Source organism: Haliotis rubra, unplaced genomic scaffold, assembly GCF_003918875.1.
Source record: "Haliotis rubra isolate DU_JTF1 unplaced genomic scaffold, ASM391887v1 Scf107, whole genome shotgun sequence".
Lineage (NCBI taxonomy): Eukaryota > Metazoa > Mollusca > Gastropoda > Lepetellida > Haliotidae > Haliotis > Haliotis rubra.
In genome coordinates, this window is record NW_025764970.1 from 925,383 (window position 1) to 947,003 (window position 21,621).

Consider the following 21,621-nt stretch of genomic DNA (forward strand, 5'->3'; position numbering starts at 1 on the left):
CATAAACATGCTTTAGGTGAACTAATTGAGCTTAAACTGTCATGTGACCTCCAATAACTAAAATCCTTGACTAGAATGTCATTATACAGTCGTACATAATGTGTAAGGCTTGGACCTTTATGATAAATTGATGACATATGTCCCATTGTGAAACAAACAAAAATAATGTGAATTGTGAAATGGTCAGTAATAAGTCCAAATAAAAAATATGTCACATTTGAAATCATTGAAACCCACAAAATAAAAGTATATTTGGCACTTCTAGAGCACATTTTGTTGCTATGGAAATCAATCAGTTAATTCAAAAGGAACGACAAGTGTATATGGATGATCAACTTCTTTATTGTGCAATAGCAGCATTTGGGGATAGATACTCATACCGTTTTCAAGCATGAGGTAGTGAATGGACACAGCAGTATACAGGGTACATGGGGGCTAACAGATAATTCAAGGGGAGCTAACTCTGGATGACTCAATATATTGCAGAATCTGAACTATATTGTGATATTCGTATCGCGACAATCGTATCGCGAGATACTATACCGGTAATATTGCACAGCCCTAATAAATAAGTTGCACTTTATTATCCATTGAGTGGGTCATTATCTAAAATCCCAAGCAGCAATAGGTACGATTTAATTAAGTTTGGAAATTAATTTGCATTAGTTTAATGATTGTACCATAGATGACATGAAAAGCGAGACAAAAGTGATTTTATTTGACTGCTGTATATCACTAAATTACCTCTAGCAAGTAGTGCATGCAGTTAAAGACATTTTCAAGGATTGCTCAGTCTGGTATCCAGGGAGACTTAATGCCGGTGGCATCAATGAATGCCTCAGACAACTTTGTGGCTGCTGTGGCTCTGACATAGTAGCTTAATGTGCTGGGGTTTACCATGTGGCATGAGACGGTTGACATAGTAGCTTAATGTGCTGGGGTTTACCGTGTGGCATAAGAGACGGTTGACATAGTAGCTTAATGTGCTGGGGTTTACCGTGTGGCATAAGAGACGGTTGACATAGTAGCTTAATGTGCTGGGGTTTACCGTGTGGCATAAGAGATGGTTGACATAGTAACTTAATGTGCTGGGGTTTACCGTGTGGCATAAGAGACGGTTGACATAGTAGCTTAATGTGCTGGGGTTTACCGTGTGGCATAAGAGACGGTTGACATAGTAGCTTAATGTGCTGGGGTTTACCGTGTGGCATAAGAGACGGGTTGACATAGTAGCTTAATGTGCTGGGGTTTACCGTGTGGCATAAGAGACGGTTGACATAGTAGCTTAATGTGCTGGGGTTTACCGTGTGGCATAAGAGACGGTTGACATAGTAGCTTAATGTGCTGGGGTTTACCGTGTGGCATAAGAGACGGTTGACATAGTAGCTTAATGTGCTGGGGTTTACCGTGCGGTGGCATAAGAGACGGTTGACATAGTAGCTTAATGTGCTGGGGTTTACCGTGTGGCATAACAGACGGCTGACATAGTAGCTTAATGTGCTGGGGTTTACCGTGTGGCATAAGAGACGGTTGACATAGTAGCTTAATGTGCTGGGGTTTACCGTGTGGCATAAGAGACGGTTGACATAGTAGCTTAATGTGCTGGGGTTTACCGTGTGGCATAAGAGACGGTTGACATAGTAGCTTAATGTGCTGGGGTTTACCGTGTGGCATAAGAGACGCGGTTGACATAGTAGCTTAATGTGCTGGGGTTTACCGTGTGGCATAAGAGACGGTTGACATAGTAGCTTAATGTGCTGGGGTTTACCGTGTGGCATAAGAGACGGTTGACATAGTAGCTTAATGTGCTGGGGTTTACCGTGTGGCATAAGAGACGGTTGACATAGTAGCTTAATGTGCTGGGGTTTACCGTGTGGCATAAGAGACGGTTGACATAGTAGCTTAATGTGCTGGGGTTTACCGTGTGGCATAAGAGACGGTTGACATAGTAGCTTAATGTGCTGGGGTTTACCGTGTGGCATAAGAGACGGTTGACATAGTAGCTTAATGTGCTGGGGTTTACCGTGTGGCATAAGAGACGGCTGACATAGTAGCTTAATGTGCTGGGGTTTACCGTGTGGCATAAGAGACGGTTGACATAGTAGCTTAATGTGCTGGGGTTTACCGTGTGCCATAAGAGATGGCTGACATAGTAGCTTAATGTGCTGGGGTTTACCGTGTGGCATAAGAGACGGTTGACATCATCTTGCCATATTTCCTGGAATATTATTTAACAACTTTAAAGACACTTATTATCCATATGGTGAAACATAACCAGTGTCGTACATATCATATGTGCACATATCACTTTTGCCTAGCAACCTTTGTTTCTGTATTTCGTCATCTGTGACAATTGAACAATTGAACGTGACGTCAATGAACAGGGCAGTCACACTTGCTTACCGTGTTTTACTCCAGAAACGTACATCAGTAAAATGGATAATAAAGAAACTATTACACTCACAAGTGTGCCACACGATTTATACGAAACTCGTGCAAAATCGTGTATTGCTCTCGCAATACAAAATTTCACACTCGTTTCGTGTAAGTCGTATGACACACTTGCTCGTGTAAATCTCTATTTCTCCACCGATAGATATTTGATATAGACTGACACCTTTATTGACAAGAATGATATCACATTGGTACCAAGTATATGTCAGATCAGGGTGGACATAATTTGAAAATCATGTCAGTCCATTATGATGTAACTTAAAAACTCATAGGATCAAGTACAAATTTAAACTTTGGTCTTTTTTTTCTCAAAAATAATTTTCTGGACCATGTTAAGCAGAAACAGACACGAGATAAGTTCACATCTAGATCACATGATGACCATGTCAGTCACCTCTTGGGACAAAACTGAAGTAATGGAGGACATACTCTATTTACAAACTCCAACAAGCTTGGTCAAACAGGGTTTAGTGAACATGGTCTCAACAGTTGCAAACAGACAGACAACAATTTTGATCATAGTTTCATCAACATGTTGATAAGTACAATAAACGTCCACACTCACACACATTTTGAAATTTCCAACACTATCACCAGATCCGACATATTTCACATTACCTTAGACATCAGCCCTATAAGATCCGACAACGTTTATCTTGAGCAGACTATATACAACTGTTCATTTCTTTAAGCTCTCCCAAAGAAGGCCACTACAAGATCAAGCTCATCAATAAATCATCTTTCACAAAAACTCCACTTGGAGCAATGATCACATATATCACCGACAACAGGCCCTACATCAACCAGTTTATCCAGTGATTGCCTTACCTGCCTGTCTGTGGGCCAAGATATGGAAGCTTCTGACAGCCGACGTCACGTCTTGGACACAGATCGTACTTTGCCCCCTCCCCCAATCACTGTTCATCAACACGCCTCATGTCAAGCTTTATCTTGCTTTCATCACGTACATTACCCTTCACACTTAGTTTCAGAAGAATTTAATCTTGTGTATATCTTTATATAGTATGTGACAAAACTTCAGCTATGCCTAACTTGGTTCAACCCACACCCACATTAATCTGGATTTATCAACAAAACTAAAACCATTCATCAGTTCAGTTCTGTTTGTCGTGATGATGGATCACCATTTCATGCGTTGTATTCCAGTTCTCAATATGTTTCAATTTTTCAGTTCAATGTTTCAATTGTCCATCTTTTATACAACTCCATTTAATTACTTTGAACTACGAGACTAATTTCAACTGACCGAACAAAGATTAAAAATATTTTAGCGCACACACATACACTAGCCATAACTTATGAACAGTAAACTTGGTAATAGAAATGTGACATTCATATTGCCCCATATGGTTTACGTTAATCACAGATGATATTTAACTTGAACTTCACCTGTCATCAAACTTATTATCGTTTGTTTTTCTGGTAACGTGCGTCTGAACGTAGAGGGGCAGACATGTCACTGGAAGAGCCCGTCAGTTAGCCCTGAACCAGGATTGTTAAATTAGGTCATTGACACCGTCCCTTTTCTGTTTGTTATCATCGGTAAGTATTAAATTTGGCATCTTAGAAGTAGAAATACAGTTGGCTCAACCACCATGTATAATGTTATAAAGCACACTTTCGCCCTGAACTATTATAGTTAAAGCATGACGACTTCACTCAACCTGCATCCGTCTCAAGAAAGTAAGATTGTTTATTGAAAACAACTTTGTTTATTATCCTTCTTGTTCTATGTGTCAAAAGTTGATATTGACTGTATGATAAGAATGATATTGACTGTATGATAAGAATGATATTGACTGTATGATAAGAACGATACTGACTGTATAATAAGAATGATATTGACTGTATGATAAGAATGATATTGACTGTATGATAAGAATGATATTGACTGTATGATCAGAATGATATTGACTGTATGATAAGAATGATATTGACTGTATGATAAGAACGATATTGACTGTATGATAAGAACGATATTGACTGTATGATAAGAACGATATTGACTGTATGATAAGAACGATATTGACTGTATGATCAGAATGATATTGACTGTATGATAAGAATGATATTGACTGTATGATAAGAACGATATTGACTGTATGATAAGAACGATATTGACTGTATGATAAGAACGATATTGACTGTATGATAAGAACGATATTGACTGTATGATAAGAACGATATTGACTGTATGATAAGAATGATATTGACTGTATGATAAGAACGATGTTATATTTACAGCTGGTATAGTTAGCACTTTCCAAAATACTGTTTTAATTTAAATTAAATTGGTAGTATAAATAATAAATATGATACGTGTATCTTGACATTGATAAAGAGGAATTGCTTTTAACTTATTAATATTTCTTCTTCATTGTTATGATAATAAATGAAACCATTTTGAAGTTTAATTTCAACTGCCAGTGGTAAAATATGTTTAGACTGAAAATATACCCTAAAATAAGACTGAAATACTGACAGAGTTCAGTTTTACGCCGCTTTTAGCAATATTCCAGCAATATCACGGCAGGGGACACCAGAAATGGGCTTCACACATTGTACCCACACAGGTGGGGATTCGAACCTGGGTCTTTGGCGTGACGAGCTAAAGCTTTAACCACTAGGCTACCGTGAAGCATGGTCCGTGAAGCAAACTTTTTATGAAACATAAACGTCCTGGAACTATTCTTATAAACATACGTGATTTCAAATACCAGCTCTTACCACAGTGAGTGAGTTTGATTCAATGTTACTCAACTTCAATCAAAACAAATAACAAAATTCTTGATGGAGGAAAAACCAAAGCAGATCTCAAAGCTTCATTTGCATCTGAAATATTTCCATGTTTCCATGTCAACTGCCTGTCCATTGTTTGGTGTTCAGCCAACATGGCTGGTTCATTTTGGATTCATTTTTATGAATCATGAGATCATGTTGTTAGGGAGCTGGCAATAGTTTTAGCTTGTAATTCTTTTAAAAATCAGTAACAGGGCATGATACACAAGTGAATCATGACACCTTAACTGCTGTGACTCGTACATAAAATAATCAAATGTCATGCCATGCATTAGCTGGGACCAAGATGTCATCATCTTGGAACATATTTGGAGCTTACCCTTTTTGCCAAACCAATCTGCCCCAAGTATCCTCATAGTGTGGCTTTAAAAAGGCTGTTTCCCCTGTGTTGTGGGACATGGTGACTTCCTGAACTTTCTTCCAATCTTTGTCAATACAAGTTTTTAAGGGTCAACTCTGCTGCCGGATGTTTGGCCAGTGGTAAGAAATTTAGCAAAGGGCACCTGCTCAGCCGGCACTACACAACATGCCAACAGCAGCTGGCTAGAAAAAGGCAATGACTTTAGCAAGAGTCAAGTCAAATTCTGTATGGTCTACTAGGCTAAGCCAGTAATACTTTCTATAACACCTAATTCTCACAGCCAGTGTAATTAGGCTTATCAGAGTAGGTACATGTATTACCAGATTACACATGTGTCAATAGCACAGAAATCAATTCCATTCTTCCAGTGCAGATGGAGAGAACAAAGGTCTAGTTTGACATTTACTCCCTGAATATAGTTCTCATACACACACTCACACACACTGAGACACACACTATATCCATACGGAGCCCAGTACATGATGTTTAACTTTCCTTGCCAAATCACTTGAGTTGGATCCAATTTAGGTTGATGCTCAAGGGTCTGGGAGACATTCAATCCAGAATACCAGCAAGACAGAAATTGAGAACATGAAACTTAGTTCAGAACACATATCAGCTGATGTTAGTTCAAACACCAGGGTGCTGTTGTACAAAGCGATCTTAGGGCTAAGGTGATCGTAACTCCCACACCTCAACATAGACTTACCACTGTCATAGCGTTAAGGTGATCGTAACTCCCACACCTCAACATAGACTTACCACTGTCATAGCGCTAAGGTGCTCGTAACTCCCACACCTCAACATAGACTTACCACTGTCATAGCGCTAAGGTGCTCGTAACTCCCACACCTCAACATAGACTTACCACTGTCATAGCGTTAAGGTGCTCGTAACTCCCACACCTCAACATAGACTTACCACTGTCATAGCGCTAAGGTTGTTTTGTACAACAGCACCCTGTACACCTTTCTCAGTCAGATAGCTGTGATGTAGGGAACGAGACATCTTTTCTGAGTGAGTGAGTGAGTGAGTTTGGTTTCGCGCCGCTTATAGCAATATTCCAGCAGTATCACGGCAGGGGACACCAGAAATGGGCTTCACATATTGTGCCCATGTGGGGAACTGAACCTGGGTCTTTGGCGTGACGAGCGAACGCTTTTACCACCAGGCTACCCCGCCGTCCCAGAGCGAAGGGTTTCATATAGGTATAAGACGTGCAAAACATACCTGTGTGCAACACCTTCATACAAACAGTGATAACGTCTAGGATTTCATCTAACTATTAATGTCAACTGAACACTGGTTCTGAAATGGGCACAATAATGTTTGCTACACATTTCACTAATGTCAATGACAATTAAATTTCAAAACGATTCTATACACACTAACTGAAACTGCCAATAAAGAATGGCCTTGTACATGCTGCTTGTAACATTCAGCAAAAACTGCATTTACTGCACATCACACTAATTGAAAACCTAGCAGCAGCTGAGTTTCATGACCCCACACCTGGTGATGGTAATTGCAGGTGTAATGACAGGGACTGTTTTATGCCAGGGTAATCAAAATACACCCTTGCCATTTAAAATGACAACATTGTTGATAGAATTGACTGCTGTTAAAGATAGGGCTTGTAAGTAGGTCACGGCACTTCGCCAGACCTTATTACGTTTCAAATCTTTTCGAATGGTCTCATGGTTGTCAGTTGACAGTAAGGAACCGATAATCCTTGCAGGAATAACAACTTTCCGATCTAACCATCCCCAAGTTAGCCAACTATTACGACTGTCAACAGCTGTGCCAGTCAAGCATGGTCGTACATGTGGTGCGGTCTAAGAAAGTCGTATTTGGCGGTTGATCAATTTGGAACCAGAAATGGCTAGCTACTCTCGGAAGTTCGTAGCCCTACGAACTTCGTAAGCCCATTCTTAACACATTGGCTATGATCAAAGTTAAGAACTCTTTGGGCTACGAACGTTTCGAGAATATGGGCTCTGTCTTCTTTGATGGGCATTTTAGAAGTTGAGTTGATGAAGAATGATGACAATTGTTATGGATATACAACTTCTTTTTATTCTGTGAAGGGCGACGTTTCGACAGCGATTCTTGCTTGACAACGACATTAGAAGATATGTTGAAACATCGCCCTTCACTAGTGATGTTCTGATTAATTGAAATAATCGAAGATTGGTCGCAGTGACCAAATGACCAGGCAGTCGATCACATTTTCTCATAATCGAACACAAACAATTTTGGAACTACTGTTTTAGTCTTTGAAACTCTTGACGATGGAACATATCCTCGAAGTTGTCAGGGCCTGAAAACGTGTTTAATTCTTAGAAAACTCACTTCACTAACTGAAAAGTCATGACTGATATTTCTGTAAGACTCCAGTAAGTTTATGGTCATGATATATTAGTCATCACTTTAAAGTAGCAAGTTGTATCATCTCATACATATCTGCAATAACAACCTGGATAGGACAATCTGAATAATGACGCTAACCAATTTTTTCCGATGATTGTTCATTGGTAATGAAGCAATCATCAATTGTGAGATTTCATCCAATTCCCAACACTACCCTTCACAGAATAAAAAGAAGTTGTATATTCATAAAAATTGTCATCATTCTTCAATAAGGGCCCTGGTTCCTGAATATATGCTTGTCACCGGAAATCTGGTACAGGAAGTAAGCTGGGCCTCGTCTCTCATATCCTGGGTTTTACATGATGCGTGATTTCTGCGTATTTAACGCAACAATTTTGTAAAAGACTCTCAAAATATTATCATACGAGTCAAGCTTGACGCAAGTTCTATGAGTTACCCTGACAATTCAGTTTAGAGTCAATAAAATCGATCTGATAAGCAAACAATGACAGTTTTCGTGAGGTCTTCATTAATTTAGATTTTTTCTTTCAATTCATGTTAATAACTGTAGGTTACAGTGAATAAATCACAAGCCTGTCTATTTGTTCAGTATACTGGAGTTTGTTATGACTGAACTGAACTGTGAAACATATACTGTTTATTAACTAACATATAAATGACAATACAACACAAAACAATCCAATCTTTGCCTTTTGATATACACACATAAATATTACGCTAAAATTGTAATGACTCCCAAATATTGAAAATGTCTCCCCAAAATAAATACTGTGGGTCACCATGACTCTTTTTAAAAGTCTGTGTAAAACCCTGCATATCGCAAGTTGGCAAATGTAAAGGGAACCGGGATCCATGTCCGCACTGGAAGTAGTGGCTCACGGGACTTACAGGCCCTATACTGAAACCTTATCATGGCTCCCAGGCGATCCGTCAATAAAAGCAGGAGCATCAAACCAAAGTAATTGTGTTACCATGGTTATCATGTTGCACAATGAAATCAGTTACTGATGTAAAATTCTTGCTGGCTCTCAAGACATGTGACATATGTAAGATGTTGGGAATCTATTCTGATTGGAAATCCAAACACGTTTTCTAACTTTTTATTGAAATTTAACTGTGACTTCACAGAGATTGACTGCTTCACTTTTACAACGTTTGTTTGGAATGGAACAGTGGCCATAGTGTTGTAACAACAGTATTCACAATGTTGAAGAGGTACCAAATAATCTGTGTCTCAGTTCCCTCAATCACATTTATGACTTCATTATTTCAGTTCTGAAAAAGATGATAATCCCCAAACAATTACAACAGAGTGAGTGAGTCAGTGAGATTTGATTTGTTTGTTGTTTACTCAAGAAAATATCAGAAATAAGGCAGGGGTATGTAAATAACTGAGTCTGGACCAGATAATCCTGTGATCAACAATCTGGGATATGATTACATGTGAGTGAGTTCTGTTTTGGGGTTCAGCATCAGTTTGAACAGCATTCCACTTAGTTTATCACATATCAGCTTACTGTGGTGGAAACCTGATACAGGTCTTACATGTGCACAACTTGGATGGACCCTTTGAGCTCAGGTGCTGACAATCACAATGAATATAACTCATGATCATTGCTGACCCGTGAAGATCTGGGCCAGAACTGATCTTCAGTAACCCGTGCCTCATGCATGTTGTTGGAGGCGACTGACGGGATCGGGTGGTCAGACTCGCTGACTTTTTTTTTACACACGTCATCGGTTCCCAATTGCGCAGATCGATGCTCATATTATTTACAGACCACTGTCACATAGCTGGAATATTGCTGAGTGCGGCGTGAAACTAAACTCACTCACTCATGATCACAGGTACAGTATATAGTATTCAACAACACAAAACAAATAAGGACGCCTTAGACGACCAAGCGCCAGAGCCCCAGTTACAAAACAGAAGTGACCAAGGAGCAAACGAAACAAAAAACAGTAACCATCTACCAGCCAGTGTGTCTCACCACGGTCTTGAGATAAGGTGATTCACCGAGGGCCACAGCAAACATTTACAAGTATTTGAAGTCTATATACATATGTTATCTGAAGGATGGGTGAACGTTCTGTACAGGAACATACCTCTTCCTTAATTGTAACAAGTATCAGACCAGATACTGTATTTGCCCGCGATCACAAAGTAAATGGGTATTAACGTAGAACGTTGCATGTTACTACTTAACAATTCAAATGAATATGTGTGATGAAAAAATCTTTAAAAAAGACCCAACTCAAACGAATTGGCGAATAAGAACAAAAATGAAAAGTAATGAACTGTTTCCACATCACACATAATTCTGTACCTAGAGCGTCAACCTACATGGCGGCAAGCTGGGATTCATACCCACAACCATATGTTTGTTTGATCGGCATTCCAGAAGTTGGTGAGTCAACAAATGAAACATACAACTTTATGGATGACAACTTCTGGTTCATTGCGTTAAGCGACGTTTCGATGTAGATTCTTACATCGTTATCAAGCTAAAAGTGAGTACAACCAGATGGTGAGGAGCACATATACACTGTATATTGTGACAACCATATGTTACCATGGTTACAGCTTGCTCAAGGGAAGCAACCCTTGACAGAGAATGTTTGCACCTGAGATTACAACGTCAACTGTTCCATCAGTGATGAGATACTCAGTTACAGTTCTGCTGAATTACAATCCATTTTTTATAGAAGACGGGAAATAAGTTTAATATTTCATAAAAGAAAATTTTAATAAACAGCAAACCAATAGTTGGCAATCATTATCTGGACTGGAGTTGGTTACCACTTGTAATCACGACTATCAGAAGTTCAGTTTTTCAATTATGGTAAACATTGAAAGCTTTATTATCCTTTGGAATCAAAGTTTTTACCCTCACATTGTTAGATATACAAGTAACCTAGTTCTACATAGTATGTTTGTATCTGTTTTAAAAGGCTGATTACATTGTCCACTTGTGACAGCATCTGTGAATATACAATGTCACCAACACAAGTAAGCATCCATTCATTTGACAAACTGATGCTTCAAAACCCAGCCCCTCTGTTCAGCAACTGAAGACTGTGACGTCTTGATGACATTCAACATGATGATTCAAGGGAAATATTTCAAGGTTGCTATTTACAAATAACTATAGACACTTATACATAACCAAAAGTGTCTATAATTATTTGTACACTTACACATAACCAAAGACTCATGAAGATCCAAGTTTGAATTGTCTTTAGCAACCCATGCTTGATGTTAGACAAAACAGAAGTGGGTGGTCAGGAACTCGGACTTGATTGGCGCATGTCAACACTGATCCCAGTTTCGTAGATTGATCCTCAAGATGTTGACCTCTGGATGGTCTGTCCCAGGCTCGATTATTTACAGACTGTCACCATTAGGGCTGTGTATTGGCAAATAAATTGCATTGCAATATATTGTGATTCAGAATCTGTATTGCGATATGTATTGCGATATATTGGGAACTTAAGTGCTTGACAGTGAGTGACACTAATTGTGCACGTCAGTCCTATTTTCTACATTATAAGTCCCTGAACATATATGATAACAGCAGTCTCAAAATTAAGTAGCACAGTCAAAGATTCTGTTTTCTGTTTTATACAATTTATAGTATTACAGCATGCCGTTTTGTCATTGAATAACAAGGGAAACATTTGTTGTGAATGAAAGTCTGTTCCAGATAGCATCCGGACGTTGGGCCAATGTCTGAATGCTACCTTGGGTGTAGATATTAATTTAAATAATAAAGATAATCACAAAAACTTCCTATGTTCTTTACCCAATATACTGCTTCTCAGAAAAAATATATTTCAATACGTATCATTTGAAAAGCGTATTGCGATATACCAGTATACAGGTAACAGCGTGCAGCCCTAGTTGCGATGAAACTGGAATATTGCAGAGTGCGGAGTTAAACAACAACCAAACCAAACATAACCATATCTGCCAGCTGACATTGGTCACTGACAATTCTAGTTACAGCTCCTGACATCCGACTGACCCATATTATACACACCAAACCCTGGGCATGTCAGCGGAACTGATCTCACTGTGTTCAAGACAATCACGAGGATATAGTTGGTCAAAGTCCTGTTATCACAAGGGCATTTGAATGTCAAATTAATTGTTAGCATTGGCACAAAGTATTGTTTTGTAAGTAATCTGAACAACAATGTAAATGTGTCATGTCTTAAAAACATGTGCCTTCAAATTACATAAGCAAAATAACTTGTGTTTAACCAAATCTTGTTTGAAAAGAGCCCAGAGTATCCATCTAAAGCATCTTTCTAGTTTATATCACTAAAATAACTGGGTTAAAAAAAGGTAAAGTGTAAATTTAGTGATGTGTGATTTTTCCAAATGTATAGAACGTTCGAGGTATTATTTCCAGCAAACTCGGAAAAGTGAATAATTTTCTTCTCCAAAAATGCAAAAATATTGCTCTTTCTTGGTTTAATTTAAGTCATCATGATTGAGAAATTAAACATAGCTGCCAAGCAATTATTCCAGCTGTTATATTCAGAAATGCAAGATTCTGCAACTTTCATGCATTTGTTCAATATTTAACTACTACTTCTGTGAGTGGCATGTTTAGAAGTTGGAGAAGCAGATACGGACAAAATCTTAGGAATGTGCAACTTTAACAACTTTAACAACTAGAGCACATTAAGACAAATTTAGGTTAAAAACAAGTTTTATCTCCATCACAAATTCAACTTCATTTTATTCTTGCCAGCTTCTAACACTGCATCTAGCTGAATATATTCAAAATACACATGTTGAACACAAAAACAAGTTCAACAACCTCACATAGTATTATATTCTGTACACAAACACTTGTGGCCAATATATGTAAAGAAAATTAATTAATAAAACAGTTTTAACTTTAAATCAACATTAGATAAATAGCTTCCCAACAACTGATTGATCTAATAACCTACTGCAAAAAGAGAATGCAGACAAATAGGTTTGGCAAGTTTCATGTTTCAATCATAATATTAGAGTACCTTCCCAACCATGTTTCAATCATAATATTAGAGTACCTTCACAACCATGGTTTCAATCATAATATTAGAGTACCTTCACAACCATGGGTTCAATCATAATATTAGAGTACCTTCACAACCATGTTTCAATCCTAATATAAGAGTACCTTCACAACCATGTTTCAATATCTGAACTAAAAGATGCTCAAGCTTTTATCAAACATGAACTATTTCAGTGAGTGAGTGAGTGAGTGCAGTTTTACATCACTTTTAGCAATATTCCAGTACCATGACAGGGAGACCATATTTCTACACTACATGATTTATCCCTGAGTGAGGGCTGTGTGACTGACATAAAAAGAAAACCCAAGCCAAACAATGTTGTGTCCAAGTTGAAGGGACCTACGTATATACTTTGAGTTATCAGAGTTTGACACATCTGCAAAACGCTGACCAAATAAGGAATATGCAGAAATCAAGCTATCACTTCAAGACAACACAGGTCAAAACATCAATGTTTGACATAGCTGAACAGAACATTACTAACTTGGCATGGAACCAGGGACTGAGGTTGCAGACGCCAAAGTCTTTTGAGGGACTTGAACGAAACATTGCTAGGACTGAAGACAGACGACATAATCTACTACTACTACAGCCACTTGTGTTTCGGCAGGTTAAATATACACCCAATGAAAAAGTTTTGTATTGAATATAGGACCATATGTCATGTCCAGGAAAAGAATGCTGACCCCCAGCAAATGTGGCTCCATTATACTTAGCTTATAATTTATAAACAAAACATGACTCTTCAATTTACATATAAAGAACTGGTAGAACATTCTCTTGAAGAAATGAGATAGTTTTGCGGTGAGTTATTACAATGTCATGGCTGCCTAAGGCTGAGTGTGCAGAGCAGAAAGAGGGTCAGTGAAACTAGGGGCAGGCCTACCTACCTGACAAACTACTGCTGGGTACGTGATTAACCATCAACTGGGTCACATCATAAACAGTGCAACAGTGATTCAATTGATATAGCTCCTGTAAGAATCTGGGGTGGGGCTCTATTCTGACCCCGATTCCCCCATTCAAATAACAGAATAATGACGAAACTGAACAAGTCAAATTAGAAAATCTGCATATTCACTTACTAATACATTGTAGATCTAGCTAAATCATCACATTAGTTACACGTGAGATGGCACTCCACTACGTACATCGTTTACCTGTATGAGCATCAATCCCTCCTTGTCTTAACTCGTAATCTCGTTGGGGAATCAGAATTGAAGTATGCTATATGTATATAATTAACCTACATCAATGGCTTCACAATTAATGAATTGGGCTGGTTCAGCTGAGTGTAAACATTCCTCGCCTAGCAAGCTCACCGGTATTTTAAGAACGCTGAGTCTGTCCTGATTTCAATAAATGGTCATACTTGGGTGGTTTTCCAAGCAACTGCTTACCTGTAACAGGTACAAAGGTACACCGGGCTCTGTCCCCACTCATGCAGCAGAAGGGTGGGGGAAGGTCATACCTTCCTGTCAGTCAACACACACGGTACACCTGTCGGCCATGCCGATCACAATGAGTGGGCGAACATCTATCAATCACTGCAGGTTTCAAACCAACCTTGATCAGTGACCCCTGAAAACAACTGACCCTCTATTTGTGAATTAAGACCCTGTTTCACTAAGGCAAGTAAAGGTTCACTTGAATCGCACTGAAATCACAGTCTACAAAGGATAATCTATACTTACAGGAATAGTTCCAATTTCAAGGATGACAAAGCGTCTTCAGTTTTTTACTTCAAGTATTCCAATTTTACCTTTCAAGCATTTTCAAGTGCCTGCACACAGTAATTTTCAACATTATGGACCTCAAGAAATCCTACTTTCTTTCTAACACTGATTTGAGAGGGCGAGGAACCTCATGAAATCTTACTTTCTTTCTAACACTGATTTGGGAGGCGAAGCTCATGAAATCCTAGTTTCTTTCTAACACAGATTTGGGAGGGCAAGGAAGACAGAAATATGAAGTGTTTACCTCTAAAACTCAAACACTGAAGGGATAAAGACAACCCCTCTTTGTAACCTAACATAAAAATAGGGGTCAATACTTTAGCAGCAAAGTTTAAAGATACCAGAACTAAGGGTGTGTTGATGTCAATATGCACATCCAGATCCAGCTAATTGAGAACTCTGTATGATGTGGGTCAGAACCATTTACTGATATATGAGATATCAGATTGTATAGACAATATGTAGCATGTTTGTGCACAGTAGATTTGACAGCATCACTGACATTTTCAGTGTTTGGTTGTTTATTGTGTTTGCCATCCTGAATTGTAACTTTTCGCCCATGTTGATGTCATTATGGTCAAAACTTTCATAAACATAATACATTATTTAAGTAAATTCATATAAATATACAATGGAACAAAAACAACTTTACAAACAGTTTATCAGTGACAATAAAATGTAGACAACATGAAATCACAAAGGGGTACACAAAATGTGTGGTCTGGACTATCAGCTGTCTGACTTCCATTTTAGTGGAAGCTGCAGTGGCTGAGTGAGTCAGATAGCTGACTTTGAGTGTTGGCGATTATGTGCCTGAGGGTGTGGGTTCGAATCCTAGATGGGACTCAACCCAACAAAAGTACTAAAATCTGCATTGTAGACAAACTTTATGGATAACAACTTCTTTTATTTTGTTGACAATAAAATTTGTCAATATTGTACTTTCCAGCTTCTAAACTGCCACTCCAGAAAGTTACCACAATCTGTACTTTGCTGAAAAAAGTGTCATCCCAAATATAACATGCGGAACAGATCAGTGTCATCAGTCAGCATGATAACGAAGCACACAATTCGCCCAATGTATCATCAGCTTAGGCCAGACCAATTTTATTTCTTGTTTTATGGATCCGCCCATCATATTTTTTCAAGAATAAGAAAACAAATAAAATTTATTTTCCCGCTCAAAAAATGAAATCCTAACGTTAATGTGATATATTGAGTGAAATACTCTTGAAATCAGTGGAAACCTAAACTCACTCAACTTATTTTAAGTTGATATAAACAAACCAAAAGCGTTAACAGGTCTACCAAAGAAAACTTTCCCACTGTGCAGAAAAACGCAGAAAAGCCCACAATAATCATGGAAATAGCAACATAAACATAATACCTCGCTACTGAAACAGTAAAAACGGCAACGAAAGACTATGAAACTGCAACATTTTTATATCAGCGAACTTTGACCTCTACTGCGCATGCGCATTACGATCTGCGCTTTTTTCTAATTCCCGAGAAAAAGTATTAAATATGTTGAAATAATTGCTGTCAATCATTTCATATGAACTGAAAGTGTGCACACAAGTATCATGATGATAAATGCCAAATAACACAACAGAAATACTTAAAAAGGGAATGTAACTTGTGTCCAAGCTGGCAAATGTCAACATGCGGTCGTGACTTCTTCCATGTGCGAGTGCGAATGCGCAAAATCAGAGTTGCAGGCTCTTCGTTTTTTTATGCAGTTTTAGCGATTTAAAGTTGCCGTTTTTACTTTTTCAGTAGCGAAGGTATTATGTTTATGTTGCTATTTCCACAATTAATGTGCACTTTTCTGCGTTTTTTTGCACAGTGGGAAAGTTTTCTTTGGTAGGCCTGGTTATCATGGACACTCATGTGGGTTTTTACTCTGACTGGTGATTTTTATTTGTGTTTAAATGTTTCCCCTCTCTTGCCTTTAGATTTTCTGAGGACAAACCCGTAAAACAAGAAATAAAATTGGTCTGGCCTTATCTAGAAACAGCAGCTTGGGTGTGGCCTGTTTTGGTGTTTTTCAGAAATTTTTCATGTTTACAGACACAACAGAAATAGAATTCTTAGCGAGTCACTCAAATGCCACGGAATCACTGAAGATGCATATATTATGTTGTAGATCTCTATGAAGCTACTTCAGTTTGAGCAGTCAGTGCAATGTTGCCCTGTTGCTGACAAAACCTGTCCTCTGTGCACTAACTGATATTCCTGGCCAGTAATGACATGGGTCTTATGGTTCTGGATGCAATATTCACGATACAAAGCTGGCTACTAATTTCTGGTATCTTTGTCCCCATCTACCCCTAAAAAGGTTGCTAGGCAATGAAACAATTAATTATACATGCAAACACATTTTCCCTCAACCAGACACAACCATCCCAACCCTACGTTACAATAACATCACACATGCAGGTTGAGCACCATGAAGTCTATCACTCTGAGTATCAGACAGGTGCCTTATCATGTTTATGCACAGTTAACACCGTTTCATAACAGAGTAAACCCCAAATAGATCAAAAGTACAACTTTTGATTAAGGCCTTGTTATAAAATATTACCGAAGTATTACATGCGGGAGTATGCCACACATTCCATGTACGATATTATTAATATTTCACATGGGCCATTATAAATATTCCATGGCTATATATTCTATCACAGTAATTTTCTATATTCAATATGGGTTAAGCTATATTCCATCACCGCTAATGTCTACATTACATGAAGGTTATGCGTACTATGGATGTTACGCTATATATTCCACAAAAGTTATTCCCTTTAACCCTCTGTATATTCTATTGGGGACATTTCTATACTCCATAAGGGTTAAGCTATATATACCCCCAGAGGGATATTCTCTATATTCTATTGGGGCTATTTCAATCTTCCATCAGGGTTAAGCTATATTTCCTAAGGGGGGTTATTGTCTGACAGGGTTCTATTTCAGGTTATTATCGCCTGAGCTGATACAAAGGTGAAAGATTACAACAAATCTCCTTCACCCACAATGGTTTGGTCAACAAACTCTGGAGTGTCTCTTAAACCATTACAAGATAATCAACCACATGTATGTAGATCCCATGACAGAACAAGTAGTGTTCATTGTAAAACTGTTTCCCACACCACTGGTATTAGCATTGTTAATGATACATATAATTGATAGAATACTCACACAATACAAATTGTATATCGAACAGGAAATCTGTATCACTGTTCATTTATTATCTGACAAATGAAAATATACTAGCTACATAAAGAAACTGTGCACACAGAAAATTCCTTCAGAATTGGAATACAACACAGAAAAGACGAAATGATGTAGACACTTTATAAGCTGAAGTATCGGGCCACAACAACATGTCAAAAGAACATGAACAATATCCGTAACGATGACGTCAGAAGTTCAAAATTGAGTAGGGGTCACACGACGAAGTCACAAAGTCAATAACGGGTATGACCATCATGCGCGTGAAGCACAGCTGTGCATCGACGGCGCTTATAGCCCACCAAATGAGCATTAAAGGCCTGGGGAATGGTTTGGGACGTGGTCACTGCCGTCTGGAACCTGTGTCTGAGATTATTCACCCGAATCCATCTGTCCTGTCTTGGCGTCATTACTCGGGGACGCCCAAAACGTGGGTGGTCGGCGACGTCATTACTGACAACTGACCATAACAACTGACCAATGCAAACATCGTGTTACGATGGCATTGGAAATGTGCTGCCACCTGTTGTTGGCTCCTGCCTGCTCGAACCATTCCAATGGTTTCGTGACGTTGAGCAGATGTTAATTTTGGCATGATGTGCATGTGAATTCCCATGTGAATTTGTGAACGTTTGAATGACCAAAGATCAAGCTTTCGACAGTGACAGCAATTTCTGAGTTTCACATGTTGTTTGCAGCTGCACAGGCTGCACGTGCAGTAACACAGTGCAAGTCCATAGGCCACCATCAATGACGTCACGTCGCCTGGCACCTGCATGAGCGTTGATTGTCTCCAATACTTGCTATGTTCACACCTTTATTTATGTATAAAGACACTGTCTGTCTATCTTTATATTTTCTGTGTGCACAGTTTCTTTATGTGGCCAGTATACATGACATGAGCCATTTGCTGATTTACGGATGTACTCAATGGTAAACATTTTACTGAGGATGGAAAATAACTTACCTGAAGACTCAAGGTTAGCAGAAATGACCTAACGGTAAAAGACTGATGATTCCACTATCCTGTTCTATCAGTATTTTTATGACACCTCCCCCCTTTCAAACCTAAGTCTCCTTATTTTACAGGGACATTTAACCTGTCACTAGCAGGAAGAAAAACATCTACCAGCAGTGTGGGCTTGTTTTTCTTTCCGTCCTTGATCATTATTACTGCAAGGATGTTAAGTGTGTGACTGATGTATCTTTACATCAGATATTTTGTTGTCATGGTTGTCTATAAATAATCTTGACTGGGTATAGCAGTGTTATAAGTTATACACCTTGAGAAACAGACAACTGTATTGCGACTCACAATCAACTGGTGTGGCCAGCATGTTCATCAGATCGCCAAATAATTTCACTAGATTATCTCTTACTTTCTTACCTTTAAACATTTGTGTTGGTTGCGAAACTATAGCTCATGTTCCCTGGATTGTGCCCAAAACTTTTTGAGTCTCCTTGCCAAACTTTTTAACAACATTTTAAGTTCGTTTTATCAATCATACAGTACCAGGATTTTCATAGCTGATCTTGCTAAAACAAACAGAATTTCTAAACAATCTGTCTTTAGATCAGTGGCTTAAATCACAGACTGTTCTATCCTAGATCTTTAGATCAAAGAGAGTGCTAACCAGTAGATCAGACAGGTAGTTTGAAAGTTTCATCAAATATAGTTTTTCGTTCTATTTCCAGATCTGTGTAATAAAATTATCACAGGGCTGAGTATGATAGGTGGGTGTGACTTGGCAAGACAGCTGTGATGTGACAATGTGTAACGTAGTGACATTAGTGATATCTGTTGACACTTCTGCTGACTGCCCGCGATAAGGCCCATGTCATGTTGTGTCTACTGACACACATCTGCCGAAACAATATCTATCGCACACGTGTCATGATGATAGAGGAAATGACACCATATACATCATATTGTTGGTGATTCTCTCTTGACCTAATATGCTAAACACTTCAATTTCACAGACAAATCTCCTTGTCTTCAAGAGACCACCTCCATGATTTCATGTATAATGCATCTGCTGAGCGTTTGACATTAAGAGGATGAAAAAACTGGCTCAGCCCAGTCAGTGAAATGCATGAGTGGAGTATCCACGTCATACTTCAGCGCCCACATGCAAAAAGCGACCTTACCACAACTACTATACGTCTACGTTACATGTTATGGGAGTTACGATTATCGTAGCGTTAGATGGCTACGTGGACCCAGCATTCTCAGCCAGCCCCACGAAAAGTATGTGAGCACCATGACTGACAGTGCTACATCCATGATATCAGCAAGTCTCACCCCTGACGGTGAACCCCAAGTCACCTTACCGCTGCCACCAGGATGAAGGGTTTCTAAAACAGAATTTTGGACTCGTTTCCTGAATGAAAGTGAAAGTTCATAAATAATGAAGTCATGCATGTTATCCCCCTTTTTGCATACATTTGCTGCAGACTTAGGATTGAATGTGGGCCTCTCGTGTAGAAAGCTCCCTGGTATAACAAACATCTTTAAGGTTCTACAGGTGGCACAGTTGGTGTCAACTTATGGTTAGAACAGGAAAGGAGCCAACAGGCAACATACCTTCATTTCTGAAATGTATGTTTCATGGGATAAACTAACATTGATGATGTTTATTAATATCTGACAAGAATCATAGAAATCGTCAATTGTTCAATAGAATTCAACAATTAAGTAAGTGAGCAAGTAACATTTTTCAAGTGGATTTAAATTATTTTGGCTCGGACTGTAGACTATAACCTGTAGCCTACATTTAACAAGGAAAGAACGTAAATCTGAATACGTCTATCTACAAGATAGAGTGTCTGTATTGACTTAATTAGTAAAGATCCATAGTCCATGTCACATAATTCCTATATGTCCCACTACAGAAACGGTTTAAAGTCCCACCAATACTTCTGTAACAATCAAACACTGGCCCCTATAAACAATGATAAATAAATGCCCTTATGTGAAGCAGCACTTACCCTGGATGAAATGGACTTTGGTTAGAGACCTAGAGGGGGGCAGACACTGGGGCAACCAGTTCAACCGTATATCAATGATATACCTACACAGTTATGTTATCATGCTGTCGCACATAATTATATTGTGAATCATGATCCGCTTTAGATGTTGTCACAAACCCCACCTAAGTTATAGTCACGATGACATCTTAGTACGCGTTTGGCAAAGGTCAAATGTAAAAGAAACATGTGACTAGTGACCATCAAACAGTGATGACAGGAGGTGTTTGCGAAATGCTAAAGTATTCTATCTTACCCAGGGCACCTGTCCCAAACTCAACAGGACCGCTACTGCTTGGGGCTTCAGAAAGATATACATTTATTTTCTTGAACTCAGTTTTTTTCCTTTAATCATATAACATTTGATAATCATGGAAATGATACAGAAAACTGTATGGTCAAAGTCTACTATAAATTCATGAAAATCCTTTACTGACATCTCTCTGTTAAAAGCACTGATGTAGTATATTCCCATATGTAGTCAATTCCATCTTTCACACTCAAGCTTACACTCAAGTTTCATTAGTA

At 38.6% G+C, this 21,621-nt stretch overlaps 1 protein-coding gene across 11 annotated transcripts in view; it reads right to left on the reverse strand.

Annotated features, from left to right (window-relative positions):
• Window positions 1-21,621, reverse strand: part of LOC124279540 (long-chain-fatty-acid--CoA ligase ACSBG2-like) — a 66,508-nt gene that overhangs the window by 40,748 nt on the left and 4,139 nt on the right. For 5 of the 11 annotated variants that reach the window (XM_046715434.1, XM_046715426.1, XM_046715385.1 and 2 more), the window contains exon 1: window positions 14,260-14,415. The exons of 2 other annotated variants lie outside the window; for them this stretch is intronic. Coding sequence is in view for 1 of the 9 variants with exons in the window: in XM_046715418.1 (XP_046571374.1) it covers window positions 14,185-14,192 (8 nt within the window). In the remaining 8 variants the exon portion in view is untranslated. Of the gene's footprint in view, window positions 1-3,282; window positions 3,330-14,184; window positions 14,209-14,259; window positions 14,416-14,499; window positions 14,523-19,033; window positions 19,139-21,621 lie in introns of those variants that run through there. 4 more of the 11 variants (XM_046715455.1, XM_046715462.1, XM_046715418.1 and 1 more) reach the window with 4 other exon arrangements.